Source organism: Protomyctophum bolini (assembly GCF_963924005.1).
Source record: "Protomyctophum bolini genome assembly, chromosome: 7".
Classification (NCBI taxonomy): domain Eukaryota; kingdom Metazoa; phylum Chordata; class Actinopteri; order Myctophiformes; family Myctophidae; genus Protomyctophum; species Protomyctophum bolini.
In genome coordinates this window covers 13,273,920-13,295,515 of record NC_137868.1, presented here as the reverse complement: position 1 = coordinate 13,295,515, position 21,596 = coordinate 13,273,920, and the positions used below count along the sequence as shown (strand labels likewise).

At 42.4% G+C, this 21,596-nt stretch overlaps 1 protein-coding gene across 1 annotated transcript in view; it reads right to left on the bottom strand.

Moving 5' to 3' along the window:
* Positions 1-12,254: 12,254 nt before the first annotated feature.
* The window catches only part of iglon5 (IgLON family member 5), a 126,398-nt gene continuing 117,056 nt past the window's right edge, over positions 12,255-21,596 (bottom strand). The window contains exons 5-8 of the mRNA XM_080767102.1: positions 21,035-21,166; positions 20,551-20,671; positions 16,584-16,735; positions 12,255-15,393 (exon numbers count right to left, since the gene is read on the bottom strand). Coding sequence (XP_080623228.1) covers positions 15,290-15,393; positions 16,584-16,735; positions 20,551-20,671; positions 21,035-21,166 — 509 coding nt within the window. The 3' untranslated portion in view covers positions 12,255-15,289. The remainder of the gene's footprint in view (positions 15,394-16,583; positions 16,736-20,550; positions 20,672-21,034; positions 21,167-21,596) is intronic.

The following is a 21,596-nucleotide window of genomic DNA, read 5'->3' as shown; positions in this document are numbered from 1 at the left end:
CCTGAATGAATGGGAGTCGTGAGTGGCTGACTACACTAATTTGTTATTTCACTGTTCCTGGAAGCAGGAAGTGTGTCTACTTTTACACGTGCGATGTTGTCATTTATGATGTTTGATCATCCATTGGTGAACTTCCTACTCAGATTAGAGACAGGATATGTGGACCTTTGTCTGAGGAGCAAAAATAGAAAAAGAAAGAGAAAAGAACAGACTGCAACAGTTTCCTATATGCACATTAATCCTGCCATTCAGTTATTAATTATGCTTCGCCTATACATCGCCTATACAGATGTATAGGCGATGTTGTGGATTGCCAGATTCAAATGAAAACTTACTTGACAATGACAATGACAATTAGACTTTGCCAAGCTGGTGAAATGCTGTGGTTCCTTTATGTGGTCCTTTATCCAAACGGACATTCCCGGGAGCTTGGCGAGAGGCCAACACATGGACTATCTAAGCAACACCTTCAAACGTCATCTCTTATAGAAATAAGAGATAAGCAGTTCACACAAATGTACTGTATTTATGTAGAAGGTAATTGTGTGTGTGTGTGTGTGTGTGTGTGTGTGTGTGTGTGTGTGTGTGTGTGTGTGTGTGTGTGTGTGTGTGTGTGTGTGTGAGAGAGAGAGAGAAACAAAACAAAAAAGGTTTGACTAAATGTGAAGGTAATGTGTAAAGATCCATTACGTCATACTGTGTGAATTTATGAAATGAGTCATTTGTTTTATTAGTCCGGCAGCCAACAGGTTTCTTTTGTTTAAAGTAGGAAATTTGGTATAGGCCTATAGTCCTTTTTATTGGCCTAACATATTGTCTATATACATACATTCATGAATCCACTTGCTGTCAGTATTGAGCAATCTTTTTATAGGGGTTTATATGCGACCCTATACCATTAACATCCTACTGTATATAAGGCAAAAATGTCAAACGTTCCTTATGCTTTAAGTAGCATGCATGTATGTCAAACTAGGGGTTTTCATGATTCTGAATCCATTCCAAGCATTAGTTTGCACAAAAAACACTCCTTGGTCTAAAAACGGCCATAGCCGTCATGACAAATATGATGAGGTCAGCACATTTTGGCCACATGATTTGGGCAAGTGGCTATGGCTGTTTTTAGCCCAAGGAGTGTTTTGAAAACCCTCTAGTTCATCATGTCACATGCTACTTAAAGAATAAGGACAGTTTGACATTTTTGCCTTAGGATGTTAATGGTAGGGTCACAAGAAACCCCTATAAAAAAATTGCTCAATACTAACAGCCAAGTGGATTCATGAATCTATGTACTGTATATAACAAATACTATATAACAAATTTCCCACTCCACAACCCAGTCTGCCGGACTATATCAATATATCAGTCAGAACATGGCGACCTGAGTGGGATATGTTTTCTGTTATCCCTATAAAAAGACATGTACAGTAACGGTATAACAAAAGCTTTCTTTCTGGGCCGGTAAGTAAATATAAACATATTTATACAAACAAAAGGTTACAGATTTGAGTGCCTGTCAATCATTGTTAATTGTATTTATTTATACATCTGCATACCCTGCATGTAATCCTGTGCTAACCATTCATATACAGTACAGTTATTGTTCATGTGTATCGTTGTGAGTGGGAGAAAATATACAGTAAACCCCTCTTTATCAAATATGTGAATTGAGAACATACCCCACATATCGCAAACATAAACAATCCTATCACACCAGGAAACACTCACATCACCTCTAATCCTGTTATCTAGGGGATTAGACTTCAGCTAAAAGGTTGAGCTGATTACTGCATCCATTTGACAGGCAGATCATGCATGAAGCATTCATTTTGACGTACACTACAGAACTGAGTGAATGACTAATATATTCATGCAGTTACTTACTTACTATAGTACCAGCAAGTCTATCTCACACGCGCAAACATGCACGGGTCGCACTGTCACACACACACACGCACACATGCACACACGCACGCACACACACACACGTGTACAATACGGGATGGATTTGCCATTGCGTCACTTGGTAGAAAGTGCAGTATGTGAAACCAGAAATAAAATGTAATACAGCAGGGGATTTTGAACGTGACAGCAACTTCGATAATATAGGCCAGAGCTGACGGCACACTCAGTCTGATATGACATTAACTGGTAATTTCTCATTCTTCTCTGGAGGTGATGCAGCATCTGAATTTGTCCAGGGCTGGTCTGTTGAGATGAGCCAGACAAAGCAGCACAGTCCTCCTTTTTGTTGACTCGTGTGTGTCTTATTATCTGGAAGACAATAGGCCTAGTCGAGTAGTCGGTCAGATAGGTGGATGATGGTGATGACTGATTATGGAGATAATGAGATATGGCTTTAAAGAAAGTGTGTGTGTGTGTGTGTGTGTGTGTGTGTGTGTGTGTGTGTGTGTGTGTGTGTGTGTGTGTGTGTGTGTGTGTGTGTGTGTGTGTGTGCGGAGTGTTTGCCAAAGGTAGATGGGACTCAAGGTAGGCTATACTCACACAGCAGAGACCTCTTCTTTCTCATGCAAAAGTGGTGTGCTGTAAGGAAAGGACAAAATCACACATTATCTTATAGCTTTTCTTGACTGCTTGGTGTAAGATTTGATCTGATAAATGTATTGCTTACCTTCCTAAGTAAAAACACCATGGTTAATGCGGACAAGAGACACATCTTCAAAATATTCAGGTACGCAATCACCTCATTTGGGAAAGCGTCTGGCATTTAGGGGTGACAAATATAACAAACACAACAAAATTGCACTGATTAGTACAGACTTCTCGTCGTATTGAGCGAGACGGAATTAAATCAGGAAGATTGAACTGGCTTTAGTTGATGGACATTTTCTTCCTCCCATCGATCGGGGGAAATCATTAATTCACCCAAGTATGCAATATTGCAGGCAATGCGTTGCTTTGGAATGATCAATGTCTGACCCACATTAACACAGCGGGGAAACTACTCGTGGTACAGTATGTGGTCCTGGTCAGTGGTGGACAGGACAGTAAGTACGTAGGTCTACATTTACTTGAGTACTGTAAATGTTTTTAGTTTGAACTTTTTACCGCTTTTTTGTCCCCAATTTTAGTCGTCAATTTGCTGTACATTTATTTTATGTTAAAACACAAACTACAAAAGATTCTGCGATAGCACAGAGACCTGCAATCACCCTCATTGTCAAAAGTCGGGTCATGGACGGTCATATTCACCCAACCTCCACAATGCACTCATTCTAGCCTGATTTATATTTGCTTGTATGATGGTGTGCCGTGCCGAAAATAACCGGTCTACAAGCTCTCAGCGTGTCGCATCATAATACTTGTTGGAGTGAGCCAGGGCTTCAGTGACATACGTACATTACTGTTCCCTTAACATTTACCCATCAAATACAGATCTTCTACTTCTGATTCTCACCCCAGGTGAAGGGAGCAGAAAGCGTGGTGTTCAGAGCTGGGTGGTCGTGTACTCTACAGATATAGGTGATCCCAGCATCCAGGGACTGTTTCGGTGGGAGGGACAGCACACTGACAAGGTACACTTCCTGACTGTGTTTGTCCATCAGCTGGAAACACTCGGGTGGATATTGAGATGTAGAGTTCAGCACAGAGGCAGCCTGCCGGTCTGAAGTGGGGGTGCCTCCTGGGAGCAGCCCCATGAAGAGGTCAATGGGATGAATGATAGATGGAAGTGTGCAGTTGCCGACTGACAGGTGATCGATATGTGCATCGGTTTGGTAGGTCCAGGTGAGGGTCAACTGGCTCGGGTAGAATCCCCCGGTGATACACAGGAGGGCCCACTGATCCTCCTGTGGGTTAGTCGGAACCTGGAGAAGGATTCTGGGAGCTGAAGGTGATGCTAGCAGTGCATAAGGGAATAAGGGAGGAAGTGAGTGTGTGCAGTCAGTGTCAGAGCTCTGTGAATAATGGCATCAGCAACAACATCAGCAACAATATTAATTGATAATAAGATGTAGGCCTACAATTGTTGAATAGCGGTAGGCTATAGAATAGATAGCAAAATAACAATTCAAATCCAAAAGAAATTACATTAAACAGAATAACAAGAAGGAAGTTGATGAAAATATACAGTTTTATGATTTACAGCACTGCATACAGTACACCATAGATGTAAATGGATTTCTCTACTGTATATAGAGGTAGAGCCAACATAGCAACCGGAGAAAATCTAAAAGGAAGCTTCTCTTCCGCATGAGAGATTTCCACATAATAATTTGGCCATCCCTCCCTGCCTTGTTTTGTGCCGAGTTTCAATTCCCAGAGAAAGATCAATACAAGCCGCAGTGCATGGCACCGGGGTGATTATTCCTAGATCTGTCATGAAACTGCTCAGGCAAAAAGATGAACTCACAGGGAATTTCACATGGCTTGAATTTTTATAGATTAGAGCCCAGCCAGTCTCTTTATGGTGATGCATAGCCCACACGAGCACTTAAATCGAATTGCAGCACACTAAACATCCTTGCTCTACTGTTCAAAGGATACAAATGAGAGATAATTACAAGCAGCACAACGTCAACCCACAAACAAAAACAACACTGAGCGATACTAATGAATTACAATAAAGCATGTAGTCGTAACACCAGGCGCCTTCATTTTGTTATCTGAGTCATTTGTTTCTCACCCAGGACTAAGAGCTCTGTGCCATTCCCCATCTCTGGATCTCTCTTCAGAACATTGACCTGACAGTAGTACCACCCAGCGTCTTCCAGTGTAACCTCGTGGATCACCAAGGATGAAGTCTGGTTCTTCTCCACAAGGAACCGTCTGGATGAGTTCGGGATGGGCCTTTCCGGCTCCAGTTTTTTGAACCACTGCACCCCGTACTTGGGGGAATCGACTTTGAAATGACACGTCAAGGTTGCTGTGTCACCCCGCATCACATTCTGGGAAGGGGGGTACTCTCTCACCCTCAAACTCTCTGAGGTCACTGTCTGCCTCTGGGACACCATCCACGGCCGTATTTTTCCTAATAAAGAAACTTTATCATCATCACAAGTGGACACCATCACCACTGAAACAATGTCATATTTAAAATCTTTTACAGACCAAAACTAAACCAAAAATAAACTTATAGTTTGTCAAACAATTTAGTATATTTTTATTTTGACCTAAAGAACCTAAGGAATGTAAAGTCTTTCTTGGCCAGAAATCATACATGTAATGTACATATTCAAAAGAATGTACAATCTTTGGCCACAGTATACTAGATGTAACTCTTGTTATGACTGAATTTGTACTGCTTTTCTCCTATTTCTTGTCATCATACAAGATTACATACTGATTACTCTGTGTGTGTCAATTCAATCTTTATTACAGACCCAGCAGGAATTTCCATATCACAATTCAAAACACAACACAATTAAGGCCTGGCACTTTGGTTCAATGTAGCCTGACAGCGCATTGCAGGTTCGAGTCTCGAACCTCGAGGTTTCCTCCTCTCTTTACAATACGATACAATAAAATAACAGAAAGAGATAAAGAAAATACAAATAGCCCACGTTGTTCAGTTCCGAACATGTAAACATGTGCATGCGCAGTCTAGAGGAGAACCTGACAGAAATGCATGATCTTGTTGTATTGTATTTTCCAGTGTCATCTTGGCATCATTGTAAATCAATCATTTCTCAGATCATTTTAAATAGATTGTATGAATTAATTAATTAATGCCCATGATGACTGGAATACAAATAGGCTACCTTTGTAAATAATTCACATTTTTGTGAATGCGACTCTTAACAAGATGGAACAAAAGTCACACTGACCTGATATTGGTCCTGCCATCAAAATAAATAATAAACACTGGAAAAGCAATATTGTCATGGCGATATTCTTCAAACCAAGCCTGAGTGATGAATTCATTTCTCAGACCGTCTGGGGATTGAAGCCATCACTGCTTTAAAAATCTGATGTCAGCTTTTTATTTATTTCTTTCTTCCCCAAGTTCACTCTGTGGTGATGGTTCATTAATAGGTCATGCTTCAACACAAACCCAGATCTCAGAGCTGTTAAATTGAAAAAGCTACAGTACGCAGAAAAACAGGTCCCCTGTCTGCATGCTGACAGTATAACAGCAATGCAACACAAAGGTCTGCAATGCTGACAGTAACAGCAATGCAACACAAAGCAAAAGCTTTTTCAAATATTCTATAGGCTGAGTATGCGTGTCATTATACTCTAGATGCGTATAAAATAATTAGGCACGTCAGAATAAAAATTATATTCAGTGTTGATAACTGTCCACCATGAGCAATCAGTGTTATAGGGCCATTTTGATTAATTAAATGGACACTGACAATTTTACAATACCATCACAGATTGTTTATTTGTGATGTAGTAGTCAGTACGATGGGACTATGGGTGCTGACTAGACTAAGGTACTGAGTCTACTGACATTTGGTACTGACTACTGTACTTTTTTTCATTTTAGATACTAATAAATTCAAATTGTATGTGTGGCAGGGGGCGGGATCAAGGTGTCTGTGAGTGGGGTGACAGGGCTGGCTTTCCCAGCTCACAGGCGCACCTGCAGAAGATTCTGTCAATTAAATGAAGGACAGCTGCTGTGTATATAAGGAAGCTAATGTGCTTGTGTTCTCGGTTGCAGTGAGAGGCTGGGTCCAGACAGAGCCACACAAAACTCCACATTCCTGCCTGTTATAATTGGATGTTTAATGTCACACAGTGACTGTTTGGTTCATGTTATACATTGAGGACACTGTGACTTGTTACACTTTAGTTTTGGCTCCTGTTAATGACGGAGATAGTTTGTTTGATGATCAATTCCCTGGCTTAAGAGGAATAAACAGCCTACTTGAGAACAACTGCCTGTGTTGTGTCCTTCCGTGCCCTGGGTTGTGACCATGCTTGGTCACAGTATGTAATGTAAACAGTGAGGTACTCTTATAAGTCCTCCCATGGTTTCATTATTTTCCTTTTATTTCCTTTATTGCTAGGAGTAGAGACTGACAGGAAATGGGGTGAGAGTGGATGACACGCAGCAAAGATCGTTGGGACCGGGATTCAAACCTGTGACACGCTGTCAGGCTGTCATTGCAGTGTGTGGTGCTCGGACCGCCACACCGGCGGCCCAACTAGGCCCTCCTATGGGTTTCTTACCTCACCGGCACAATAATCTTTCCTAAGAAAGAAGTAGTATATTGTGCATTATGTAAATGATTCCTGCTGTGCAAATCAATCAAATCAAATCAAAAAATATTTTGTTTATAAAACCTTTGAATATTTGAAATTAGATATTGGTCCGCGATGTGAAACACAGGGGGTCCTTTAGCCGCAATTTGCAACTCTAGATTTTTTTACAATGGGCTGAATCTAGAGTTGCAACAACCTCCATCCACTTCCTATTCATCTTTTTTGGTTTGTGATCTGCTTGTCTTAAATGACGTTAAACTCACCAACATTGCAGCTGCAGTCCAAGCTTGAATTATCCTCTTTCAATCTGCCGAGCTTGCTTTTCATAAAAATCCCCTGTTGTTTAATAGAAGGCTGTGCGTGATGGGGCGTCGCACTGCGTCGGCCTCTTCTTTGGGTGTCTTACCTGCGCAGGTAAGATTCTATTAAACAAGCGCTCCCCCTCATGTCTTGTTTTACTGCACGTTGCAAAAATACAAAATGGCGGCTCGGAATGTTACTCTTGGAATATTTTGGACAAAGTAGCTCATAACATGTCTACGGGGGATTTTTATGAAAAACAAGCTCGGCAGATTGAAAGAGGATATTCAAGCTTGGACTGCAGCTGCAATGTTGGTGAGTTTAACATCATTTAAGACAAGCAGATCACAAACCAAAAAAGATGAAGTGGATGGAGGTTGTTGCACTATAGATTCAGCCCAAAATCTAGAGTTGCAAATTGCGGCTAGGGGTCCTTCACATGAAAACATTTGAGACATGTTTTTACTTTCATTTTATTTTACTTCTTGGACTGGCTGATTGGGGATGTTGGATTGTGCTGCATTATACCGGAATTATATTTTGTACCAAAAACAATTTGTTTGAGACCATAATTGGTGCCATGCCCATGACCTTTACCCTTGCATGTTCAATCCCTGGCACCAACTGAAGAATATGCAAATAGCTGTTCCTTAATTGTTAGAAGAATAATGCGGTATAGTTTATAATGATTTTAAAAATACCAATTACGTGGTGACCCACATGTTACCTGACATTGCATGGTAGCATTTTTTGATGACATAGCAGACAGCAGCCAGTCTAGTGCAAAGGAAAATGTCTCAAAGACAAAACTGCAAACACCACAAAAGCATACAAGGACTTGCTCAGCAGGAAGCACAAGACTGATGAAATTATGAAATCTACCTCAGGTTTGACCACAGAGGTCAAGACGCTTCCAGAAAACAGCAGCAGAACACACACAACTTCAGTTAAAACAAAATTCATTTTTTTAATTTTTTATTTTTCTCTCTCCCTCCATTTGATATCATTTTAACTCCACGTAATGGATTTTGAAAAAAACTAAGAAAGAATTTAAAAAAGACAAAGAAAATACACGTTCCCAAAAAGAAAATACGAGAAGAAAAAAAAGTCAGACAGATTGGCAATTCAATTTATCAAAAGAGGCTTAATCATCACAGCACAGGAAAAAAAAATAACACACAGGGGGTGGAAGACAAATGTTTAGTTCATCTGTTCAGTGACTATTCTACAGTATGTGGTTCCTTTGACACGATGCTTAAAAACACACGGTAATACATACAGTAGCAAGGAGAAGAAACTGAGGTCTGGGGTTGAACAAAACCAAAATGACTACCCTGGAATCATCACAGAATACACACACATGCTCTGTAGGCTACACACACGCACTTACACACACAAACACAAACACACACACACACACACACACACACACACACACACACACACACACACACACACACACACACACACACACACACACACACACACACACACACACACACACACACACACACACACACACACTACCACAGTTATGCCAAAGTGGGCATAAAGGATAGTGGCAGGGCATAACTGATGTACTTGGGCACGTGTCTCCATAAAAAAAGAGCAGAAGGACAGGAAGGGAAGGAAACAACAGCAGCCAAAGAGAGAGATACTCACCACCCAAATATTTTCTGGCAAGCAGCAACCGTACCATGCGACTAAAGTGTCAATTATAGACTTAAGACGTCCTCACACTAATGTAGTGCATTGGACTCATATGTTATTAATTTCCAGATTAATCAAAATGACATTTCATTAACATTCAATGCATGTGTGCATGTTGGCCTTGCCTCCATAACAGCCTTGCCATGTAGTACAACCTGCAAACATTTTATAGGCTAATAAGACACTTACTATAATCTGCCTCAGTGGCTTTATATTCTAAACAGAGTCCCTTCCTACCCCCTCATGCCTGGAGAATAAATCAATGCAATATAAAAAAAAGAAGCAAAAACACGAGTTGATGCTGTGGCAAGTGAAAGGCAGGTTTTTCCAAGTTTACAGTCCTCAGCAGCAAAACCAATATTTACCCCCTACTTGATTGACAAGGGAAATACCAAGGCGTGGGATGTTGATTCAGAAAGGCCAAGTAATGGGGCACTCTCTCTCTCTGTGTTGGAGACGTGAGGTGGGCGACTTAATGACTAAAGGAGGCATAGTGGGCGAGATTCCTCCATTGTGTTGCTTGTTTTATGCCACCCTGTTTCATGCTGCGATGCTCAACTGGTGGATTGAGCGACACTGCTAATTAGCCAGACGCTCGCATTCTTAGGGTGATGATTGACAAGGAACCATCTGTGGTTACTTAAGGAGGTGGGCATGACTAATAATGTACACTAAAGCCAAACTGCATCTTTTTCCAAAAATACAATTAAAATATGTATAGTAAATGAATGACAGCACAAAATCATCCATCCGTCTGTCCGTCCGTCCGTCCGTCCGTCCGTCCGTCCATATCTATCTATCTATCTATCTATCTATCTATCTATCTATCTATCTATCTATCTATCTATCTATCTATCTATCTAGCTATCTATCTATCTATCTACCTATCACCTACTGTATCTGTCTCACTGCATAGTTCTCCATGAACCAGCCTGTACAGTATGTCAGGTTCATCCTTTACCGACCAGAGAAAAACATCTTGTTCTGTCTGTGTCTGAAGCATGCGCAATGGTGTGAAGCATCTTTGTGTTCTCAAAGCCTCATTCTGCTTCAGTACTGCCTAACATGCTGTCTATCGATAAGCTCATTAACTGTAGACATGGAAAACTATTGGTAGCCTATATGTCTAAAAGGGTCACAACATTAAATTTGCCCATGAGAAGTGAGCGTCCCTGTAGATTACGGGTTAACATTTTTTTTGGAAATATGAGACTCAAACAGGCTATGCTGTAAAGGGCAAAGGGGGATTTATGCCATAATCCAGCTTTACTCTGCATGTGAACTCCTGTTGGCACATACTGTATGATATGAATACAGAATATTATGCCTGATAGTCTGTCACGATAAAATAAATAAATAAAATATATCTTTTACCCATCACATTTACTATATTTCCATCATTCGCCCGTAGCTTATATTTTTGCTTTCTACTGTACATTGAGCAAGTGACTATGTGTGTCAGAGAGATGCCTGCAGATACATAGTATCAATACTGACACTTTAAAAACCGACATCTTACACCTCAATCATTTTAATCAAATATAATGCAGTGTATTGCAATGTAAGACCCCAGCAAATTCGTATGGTAAACATACATTAACCAGCAATGCAGGGAGGGATAAACAATCCTCACTGTTGGACTGACTTGAAAAGAAGAGCTAAATTATTCATTCTTCATTGTCTGCCTCTGAATACACAGTTTACTCTGCTGACATTATAGCTCAGCCAAATAGTTTCGGGGAAGGGCCTGAAATCAATGCACAATTAGGGGTGTCTTGTATCAAGCATGATGAATTATGCCTCTCTATACTAAGGCTGCTCCATAGACACTTGATCAATCCTGCTTCTGAGGACCTGGTAGTGCAGGCCTGGGAGAAATTGCTCTATTCCAAAGCTATTCTGTCGAATGTATTGATTAACCATTGCGTTTTGAATTGAGTCTGTCAAGGATCTATTCTCTGTAGGGTAATATAAGGTATTAGAGCCGACTATGGTCCAGTATAAAACCAAGAGAAGACTACATTCACACCTGCTTCCAGTTGATATTTTGCCACCATGTCCATTGGCCTCTTTTCAAAATGCCACTTAAAGCCTATTGTAGTTGATTGCAGTCGATGAACAAATTCTGTGACTTATCAATTCTAAGGTGATAAGAAAGAAAGGTGCTAAACTCCACTCTGCTGATTATTGACATGTTGAATGCAACTCAAACTAGTACTTTACAAGCCCATACTCTAAAATGGATATATTTCTGGACATGAAAAACAGTGCCACATACTGCAACTATATGCGCAATTGCACAGCATTCACAGCTTTGTCTCGTACATCTGAGTGCTGCCACCATAATTATTCAACTACATAAGTCAATAAATCAATACATTCACACCAGGGTGTGCTCCATGTAATTATACACCAAGCAATATTTTTTCTTTTAACTATAGAATAACAACCTCTGCCATAGAGGGTTATAAATTCATCCACCAATAGTAGGCCATACTGTATTTGTGATCAAAGCTATGTAAATGCTATTTGTATAGAGTAACCATAAATAACTTGTGGTATGCCTTCCTTGGGGGGGGGGGGGGGGGGGGGGCATGATAAAGCTTTGAAACATGAGTGTTTGCCTGTATTCCTCCTAAACAAAGGATTGCTCACTGTCTGGTTACTGTCATCCCATCTCCCTGTGGCCCAGAGCGCTGTGGTTTGTATAGTGTGGGTCTCCTCCCGTGGTGCACAGTGGACCTAACTGACTTCAAACAGCTCCACGGATGCCCTTGCAGTATGCATCCGGGATTCCACTCTGCCCCTTCCTTCCTCTCTCCCACCTGCAGCCATCATTTACACTCCATGACACTTGTTATTGTTGCCTTTTTTTCTGTACAAATGTCCACTTATCCCCATTCCAGTTTGCCCTGTTTCTTTGCTCCTGGATACTCCACCGATAAAACCCCCAAAAAATCCACAATATACAATGCTTTGCTTCCCGTCTGTCTTTTTTTCTTTTCTTTTTTTCAAAATCCACCCATGAACTAACATTGACGTGCTTCTTTTTTTTTCCAAACCCACATTGAGAAACATGACAGTATGTTTATTTTTTGTTTTCTTTTGTTTTTGTTCTTTTTCTTCATCAAGGACAGATTATGTACATACAGATGTTATTATGCCACTGACAAACCCAGCGGGATGCTGACATGGAACGGTGCATACATTATGTCGAAAGAGAGACCGGGAGGCTGAGAGAAGAAAAAGCGTCTGGGACAGAAAATAGAAGCACTGACCAAATTACCTGCTCTTGTGCTTGAAATGGTGTCCATTGTAATTTTCCAAGCAACAGAATATGTGTACAACTGATCTGGTTTGTCATACTTGTCTGTATGACAAAGCTTGACAAAGATTGATTACATCTCAGAGGGCATTGTTCAGCGACAAGACCCTTGAGTACAACATGTTTTGTTTTAGATTACATGCCGTTTAAACAGCGCGTCACATCATCTTAAGAGTACTGTACGGAGCAATATTACAACAACAAACATACTTGTTACAGCTTGTCAATGGCAACCGGTTAACATATCACACACAGCTTGAACCATACAGTATCTGATGCCTTTTTCGCACAGTAGTAGTTTGGGGTTATTGCTGATTTCAAACAAAAGCAAACATAAAACACATTCTGACAAACGTACTGAATACTGAGTATGTAAGGTCACAGGAATAGTCGCAGTTTAGCTGAGGTGAAACCATCTCTTCGTCCAGAGGCTCTATGAGGTGCATTTGCATATAGCCACAGCGATGTGACGATGTTTCTGTGAAGAAGGGAGTTTCACTGGCGTCTGGACATAGTGTGTGTGTGTGTGTGTGTGTGTGTGTGTGTGTGTGTGTGTGTGTGTGTGTGTGTGTGTGTGTGTGTGTGTGTGTGTGTGTGTGTGTGTGTGTGTGTGTGTGTGTGCGCGTGTGTGCGTGCGTGTGTGTGTGTGTGTGTTTGGGGGAGGGGGGGTCATATAGGGCCGATACCTGCATGTCGTGGGAACACGTTTGAGAAGGGATGTGGCACACCAATGCAAGGTTGTCCTTGAAGAGAATTCCTGGCTGTCAGTGGCGGGATTGAGTTTGATTTATGGGGCCATCACAGGCTGGCAGGAGGGGCAGGGTGGAGGGGGGGAGAGGGGGGGTGGGCAGGCTTCTTCACTTAGCTAGCCACAGGTAACTGCTAATCACATCTTTATCTCCCAGCGCTCCGGCCGAATAGGGACCGACTTACAGTCACGGGCCAGAGACTTTACATTGTTTCCGATCTTTTATCTAGCTGGTCTGAGAGAGACACATGATATGAGTGGACAAATATGATGTATATATGTGCATATAATACAGTTAACAGCATGACAAAAAAAAAAGTCAAATACATAAAACATTACAAATTATATTACACTTTCATCGACTGCTCCTCGTTTTGGATGAAAAGAATCCCTTGAACTGTTTAAAAATGTGTGTTGTTTTTTTAAAAAGCTTGTCATGGCAAAATAGAGCACATCACTTTGAAAACTTTACAATTTCTTTTTTTAGTTGTTCAATGAGTGTGACTTCTCAGAGCAAAGTACAAAAATTATTATTCCCACACACGGCTCATTACCATCGGATGTTGTTCTTTTTTTTTCTCACATGGAATTACTATTCATAATTATTCAAATACTTATTAACATCATTATTCGGTAGTATTATTAACACCAAAAAAGTCAAAGCAGTTAACCTTGCAGAGTAAAACAGACAGTGCAGGGAGAAGGAGGGGGGGGTGACTGGAGGGAGGAGAGTATGGACTCACAACAGGAACATCTCTAACCGGTACATGCTATCAACAAGCGACAAGGTTGATGGAGCCACAGCTTTGAAGCAGGAGACACTGACAGTCTCTTCTTGCTTCTGAAAACCGGAGCAGAGCAGTAGAGGGGCTGATGGGAGATGGAGTTTTTGGCACCCGGAGCAACTGAGGTTGCCAGCTCTGCCTCTCTGTATATGCTGCGTTTATTTACACTGGGGAGGAGGAAGAGAGAGGAGGCGGGGGAGTGGAGCACATAACACTATAGCAATGCAAAGGGAAGTCGGAGGGGTTGGGCGGGGGTAGACTAGACAGAGTACACTTAAAGGAGGTCGGAAAGGGCCTGGCGGTGAGGGGGTCTCCTCACATGCGTAAGCTTTGTATAAAGCTCCCAAATAACATAACGGAGGGAGTTGAGTGTGGCACCCTCACAGCCCGCCCTTCTATACATTTTGACATCATTCGAAGCAGTGTCACTGCCACACGGTTAACATCAGAAAGCCATACGTTGTGTGTGTGTGTGTGTGTGTGTGTGTGTGTGTGTGTGTGTGTGTGTGTGCGTGGGCGTGTGCGTGTGCGTGTGTGTGTGTGTATGTGTGAGATCAGAGGGTGACGTGTCACATGGCCCGAAGGAAAACCTTCGAAAAGTCACACGACCATCCATTTACAATATCACTATCAAACCCATAAATATCATCCATATTACACCTATTTGAAGTATCATTTCCATAAGGCAAACATTGTAGTAGTCATTAGTCTATTTATATTACATAAATTATTGTCCCGTTGTTAGATTATCTGTTTTTTTCACCCATCTATCACCGAGACAGTGATCATCGGTGATAGCATACAACACTCTATCGACATCACCACGGTGACTGTCATGGCAAATAAAAGGTGAGGAGGAAGGAAGGAAGCACCTCGCCAAGATCCAACTGCATGGCAAGGTTGGTGATCGGAAGAGAGAGACAGAGTGAGAGAGAGAGAGAGAGAGAGAGAGAGAGAGATAAATGCAGTGATGGTGCAGGTGTTCTAGATATGGATAATTGGGGGGGTGGGACAGGGGTTCGGGGTTGAGGGGTTGCGGGCGGGGTTTGGGGCAGAGAGGGTAAAGTGGAACGAATGTTTGATGCGACAATGGCTCCTGGTGCAATGCATATTCTCTTTTTTGTTGTTCACAGTGATGGGTTCGTAATTAAAGAATTTTTCATTTCCTTCTTCCTTCTGCTGACAGGGGAGGGGGGGGGGGGGGCTTTAAGGGACGCTTCCGGTCAAACCCTCTTTTTCTTTTTCTTTTTACATCTTCAGCAGAAGAGAGATGGAGAGTGACAGCCAGACACCGACCGCAGCGCTCATCCCCATGTGGAGGGAGACTGCTCCCCCGTATACCGCCCCCGGCCCTGCAGGGAGAGAGGGAGGAAAGGACATGAATGAAAGACAGGTAATAAGAGACAGACAGACAAACAGACAGAGATTTTGTGAAATTGGGAATTTAAATGTTATTAAAGAGGGGACCATGCACAAAACAACATGAACAATGTTTGCACGTTACATTGAGTCTATACTAGTCTATACTACTATACTACTAGGAGGCAGCCAGAAATGCCTTGTAGAAGTCACAGAAGGCAGACGAGGCGGGGTGGCTGTTGGAGGGAATGTCAGGGCAGTGACTTGGCACACCAATAGGGATGTCACAAAACGTTTTGATTATGACCTCTGATTTTCCGTGCCTGGTCTGGAACGCCAGTGATAGGGTGTTTTTTTTCTTCTCCAGAATGTTCTAATGATGGCAAAGAGGATAAGGAAGGACGGATGAGAGATAGGCTGACAGGAGGAGCGGCAGTGGCTGCAGCGTAAAATGCCAACGGGGTGCGGCTGGGGGGCGGAGATGTATGGGGCGGACTCACTGGAGGAAGACTGGGCCCCGAGATAATGGCTGAAGGAATGAAAAGGAGATGGAGGAGTCACTTAGGATGGTAATGCCGTTTTTTCACGACGGTGGTATAATAGGGGAGGTTGCGGTTGTAAGGGGGCTATAGGGAAGGGACTGGGGGATCAGTCACTGGGGACGGCTAATGTGAATTGGGCTGGGAGAGAAATGACAACTTCTTAAGAGAGGACAGAACAGAGTGAGAATGTGTGGTGTGTGTGTGTGTGTGTGTGTGTGTGTGTGTGTGTGTGTGTCCGTGCGCATGCACATATAGTGGCATATACAGTGTGTGGAGAGTGAGATCGTGAGCGAGTAAGAGTGGAGGTAATATAGACAGCAGGCGAAGCTCTAATGGGGCGGAGAATAAAGAAAATGGCGGGGGGGGGGGGGGGGGGGGGGAGAAAAACGATGCACTGTGCATAGAGGAGAAATAAAACAGAGGAGGGAAACGCAGTGTGTCATTGTGTATATACTGCATGTGTGAGTATACCAGCGCTGTCAGGTCGATACAGTCACGAGGAAGACAGTTTTCTATGCACGTGAGTGCTTATGCGAGACACATACTGCGCGAGGGGGCAAGTGAATTTGTTCGTGCATGAGTGTTTGAGTGCATGCACATACTGTGTGAGCCATGTCACATGCGCATGTCTGTTAACTTACTAAACAGCAGCATGCTCGCATTGGAATTTCCCAGACGATTTGAGGCGAAGCAGGTGTAGTTGCCAAAATGTTTGTCTGTCACGTTGGTGAAGAGCAGCAGCGATCGCGTTTTCTCGTTTTTGATCCTCAGGGTGTTGTCATTCTCCACCGGCCTGGGGAATGCGGTGTGAAAGACACAACGAGGGATAGACAGAGACAGAGGATGAAAAGACAAAAAGTGTGAGAGTCAGAGGATGAGAGGAGTAACGCAACACACGCATCGCACCTACAGTAGCAGAGATTTGTCATACAGTACATGGGAGACATTCTTCTCAGCGGTGTGGAGTGCATTAGGGCCCCTGGGGTGGGGGATCTCCAGTGGAGTGTTGAACGAATCACTTGCAACTAAGTTATTCAGATTGCCACATCAGAGGTACACCGGTGAAGAACTCACACGAAATTACAAATGGTGCCATACTGCCATTTGAGATGTATACGGTTTTGGTCAAATATTCTGTAGCAATCTACTAACAAAATGTCATGATATGCAATTTATATACATCATAAAAAGTCTACTTAGAAATGCTATAAGACTACATGTCATGGCACACATTATGTGGCCTTCTAAAACTACTCTTTTGCACCTCCTAGAGGCGATTGCTGTAACAGAGCCAGTAATTAGTGTTTAGTAATTTCAGATGTGTTAGCTCAGCTCAATTGTTTCCAGCACACCTGAAACCATAATTTGTTTGTAGGCTCATGCAGTTTGTTCATGTGAGACACATAGAGCTCCTCTCCCCTTTTTCTTCTGTTGTGCCTTGGAAAGCCTTTGCTTGTGAGTTTTCAGTGTTTAATTCTACAATTGCATTTCTGTATTGTGTACAAGTGTACATTTCATGATGCTGTAGAAAATACTAAGCTAAGCTGAATGTAGCTTTTGTCATTATGCTAGACTACAGTAGCTTTTTGTCAACATGCACAGAGGTTACTGTATGCTGTAATTGATTATACATTTGTGTTGAAGTATGTTTTCTGTTTATTTCAGTTATACAAACTAACGATTATTGGATGATGAGAAGAGGACAGTAAAGTTTGGACTGCTACCCTGAGACAAAAAGGGACTCCTGCACATCCAAAAAGACCCGTAGGAGGTGCAAGTCTAGTTAGCAGGCAATGAGGCATAGACATCAAAAAGAGAAAAAGGAAGGGACTGCACACTCCAGGGAACAGAGACGGACAACTTACTGCATCAACTTATTTATTAGCACGACGCGTTTCGCTGTGAGCTTCGCCAGGTGCTATACACCTGACGAACATTTATATATATAAAAATCTATATGGTAATTAGTTTAGGGGCGCAAAATCTAAATATCAAACAATCTGAGCAGTGAGCATTTGCTAGCTGAGTGATCACACCTTTCAAACATCAAAGCAGCAGTAAGAAAAGACCAGAGAGAAAGGAACAGGAGACGGTGGCAAAACTTGTATTTTTACAGTCCCCAGAACCCCCTCCTAGCAATGCAGCAGATCGGGCTGGCATCCGCATCGCTGCCGCCTGTGATGTGGCACCTACAATGCATTTATCATTATGGTGGATGCATGTATTTGACAAGAGAAAAGCTGAAAACGCATTGCACCGGGCCACGTTGTGCAGCTTAGATAGATCTGCAATCTTCTCTACTTTTGCGCAATACTGTCATTCATACTGAATAAGATCGGGCATTCATTTAAGAAAAAAAAACGTGAAAATGTGTTGATACAAGATTTCTGCCAGTCAGCAATGATTTGTTCTTTGGCAACCGTATTAAAAGGTGTACCATGCTTCACCAGGCATCACCACAGAACTCTCCGTTTTGTAGAGAACTGCTGAAATGACTCATGCCTCAATGCCTCACCCACTGCTGGTGTTGTACTGTAGGTACAGATGTAGATAGATGCAATGAAAGCACTGACAAAAGTAGCGCTGATCGGTGACAAGAACGATGAGCGTGGTGAAGCAGCAGGATTGGAGAAAACAATAGAGACATTGTTTATTTTTTCTAGTGGTTCTCCAAACTAAAGTTTCGTATAAATTGTGAATGTTGTCACTAAACTAATACAAGACACAAACACAGACATAACAGAAGGCAATGGAATTGCTGGAGATAACTACAGATCTTGTCTGAGGACCGGTACAGAAAAAGACAACAGCTTGCAGCTTGCAGACAAATGTGAAGCTCAGAACACCCTTGGAAATGTAAGAATAAGAAAAGTAAAATGTCATTTTGACGGGCTTTGTGAAGATAGGAAGATAGCGAGCGCTTATCCAACCCAGAAAGCTATTTCAGAGTCAACTTTTTCATTGCCAGTCTGGACATAATAATGGACCAAAGATTCACTATGCGAGGCCCTACAGTACATTGCATGACCCTTCAGCTCCTAGGTGATGATGACCTAGAACAGTATGTGACAAGGTCACTACAACAGGGACATTCCCTGCATAACTCTTGCCATTCACAGTCTGTTTTACAACAGAGGCTGAGCAGCAGTCCTCAGTCTTCCAACTTGTCAAAATGCTGATTGTAGATCATTACTCTGTAACATCCACCTTTGGTGAGGAGTGCACTGCCCTGCTATTGTTTCTGACATTACCTGTGACCTTCCAGCATGGGGGCAGGGGAGGCTGAATGCGCTGGCTATGCTGGCTATGCTGTCCGTTGAAAGTATCAGAGCCCAGGTGTATAACAATATTGAGGATTTTGCTGAACACAGGGCTTGTTGAATGCCATTCAAATACATGAGTGATTGATTTATCTTCTTCATAACAGCTATAGTTAAATAAACATTCTAGGCAGTTGGTTGATTATGTGACTTCTTGATTTGATTGACTGTCTTGTCTTTGCTGTATATTTGTACAAGCAGTTTTTAGGTTGCTGTGGCTGGGCTGTATAACAGGCGGCCACAATAACCAAGGTAAGGTCACTCAGATATCTCACATTCTAGGCACCATCAGTCAATACGTGCAGGGTGGTATGATGATATGTATGAATACTATCTTTGAAGAATGTGACCTATGTCAAATAATCAATGTGCACACTATATAATTCTATTGAGGTATCTAAAGAGAACAGAGTACGTTTCTGACCGGGAAGCATGGGCTGTCAGAGCAAAACAGCCAAGAAATCTATTTATTAACACAATCTATGCCAATCTCGAGATATCTCAAGGGAAGCTATTAAACCCACCTTGGCCATTCCCGAGAACACGAGATTTGATAAAAGAACATTAATCCAGAATTAATAATAATATGTTTATATGCTCATTCTAGCCACGGCTTGCTTAATACTGACCACTTGCAGCTCACTGTGTCTCTGTCCGTGGTGCTGATATGGTCAAATCCTCTATTCTGACTTTCTGTTTGTATTTGGGTCCCAGCAGTACTTGAACTTTACTGGTGGAAAGGGTAAAAAATAAACTATTATATTATATACTGTATAGCGATAGGCTCCCTTCTTTCTCTCATTTACATGTTCTCTTTTCCTCATGCCACTGGTTCTTCTGGAGAGTGCCCACATGACACACCGTACCTCCAAACACGGTTCCTGTTTCACCTTGTGCTAATAGTCAAATCTAACTGCTCATGAATAACAGTGACCTCCTGCTGGCCCATTATACTCTATTAACATCTCTCTCTCTCTCTCTCTCTCTCTCTCTCTCTCTCTCTCTCTGGTTGGCACAGGCTTGGCTTGTCTAACTGCTCCTCTCTCCCTCTCTTTCACGTCTTGTCACGTCAAATCGCCCTCTCTTCTCCTACAATCACAGGGACTTTGCAAAGTTGGAATGGGGCAGCTAAAATGCCAGAAAGACATTTAAAAAAAACCAAATGGTCTCTGGCCATCGTAATGTTGTTTCTGTTCACTACAGAAGAATACAAAATGGCAATTTAGTTATTGCGGACACATGGCGATACCAAAGGTCAGGCCAACAGACGAGAGCCAATTAGTCTCACCTGCGGTCGTCTCTGTACCACTCGAAGGAGGCTGTGGGCACCGCCATGGCTTCACACCGCAAGATGGCCGTTTTCCCCAGTTGGGCTGGCATGTTCTTCACATCTGTGATCATGGGTGGGTCTGGTGGGGGGAAGGGATGGCCAGACATAAGGAGGAAATTAAACGGTTAGTGTACAACTTGAAGAGTCAGGTTGTTGCAGGTAAATCACACAAGGTCAAAGAGAAAAACATAAAACACAATTGAGATGTATTAAAGCACATGAATTCATACATACTAATGCATAACATGTACATATATTATCATTAATACATGATTGTGTTATCTTGTGGGCGGGTGAGTGTGCGCTGAGTTATTACTGTGTGTGTGTGTGTGTGTGTGTGTGTGTGTGTGTGTGTGTGTGTGTGTGTGTGCGCGTGCATGCGTGCGTGCCTGCGTGTGTGTGTGTGTTGGGGGAGGTGCACAGTGAGGATAGGTGTACTTACAGTTGACCGTGACCTTGACCTTGTGTTTGTCAGGCGGAGCCACTCCATTGTTGGTTATGCATTCGTAGTCCTCACCCTGTTGCCTCTTGATCTCTGTGATGTCCAGGAACTCACCATCACTCACCAAGCCATCTGAGGGTACAGAGCACAGGCCAAACGTCCCATGTATGCTGAGTGATGACTCATGTCTTTACACATCATAATACGAGAGCCAAAAATAGCAAGCTCACAGCTTGCAGATGGGGTATGTTTCCGTACGGGACACGACTACGGATCTAGGATCTGTGTTCTTTCTTTTGTGGTGAGCCGGATCCGCTAAATCTGCTCCCTTCTGTTGTGTCTCTATCTGTATTCTTTTACTGCCTGCAGTAAAGACAGGCATTCAACTCAGGATCAAGAAGGTGTTAACTTAACTTAACGTAACTTACCTATCTTTCTTTGACTGAGAGTGACTGAGATTTAAAAAAGGCAGGGCAGCCTATTCTAACAGCTAACCTAAAGACAGAGCATTTAGGGATGCGACAATACGTGAGCTATCAAGTTGATACATTGATCGGGTATA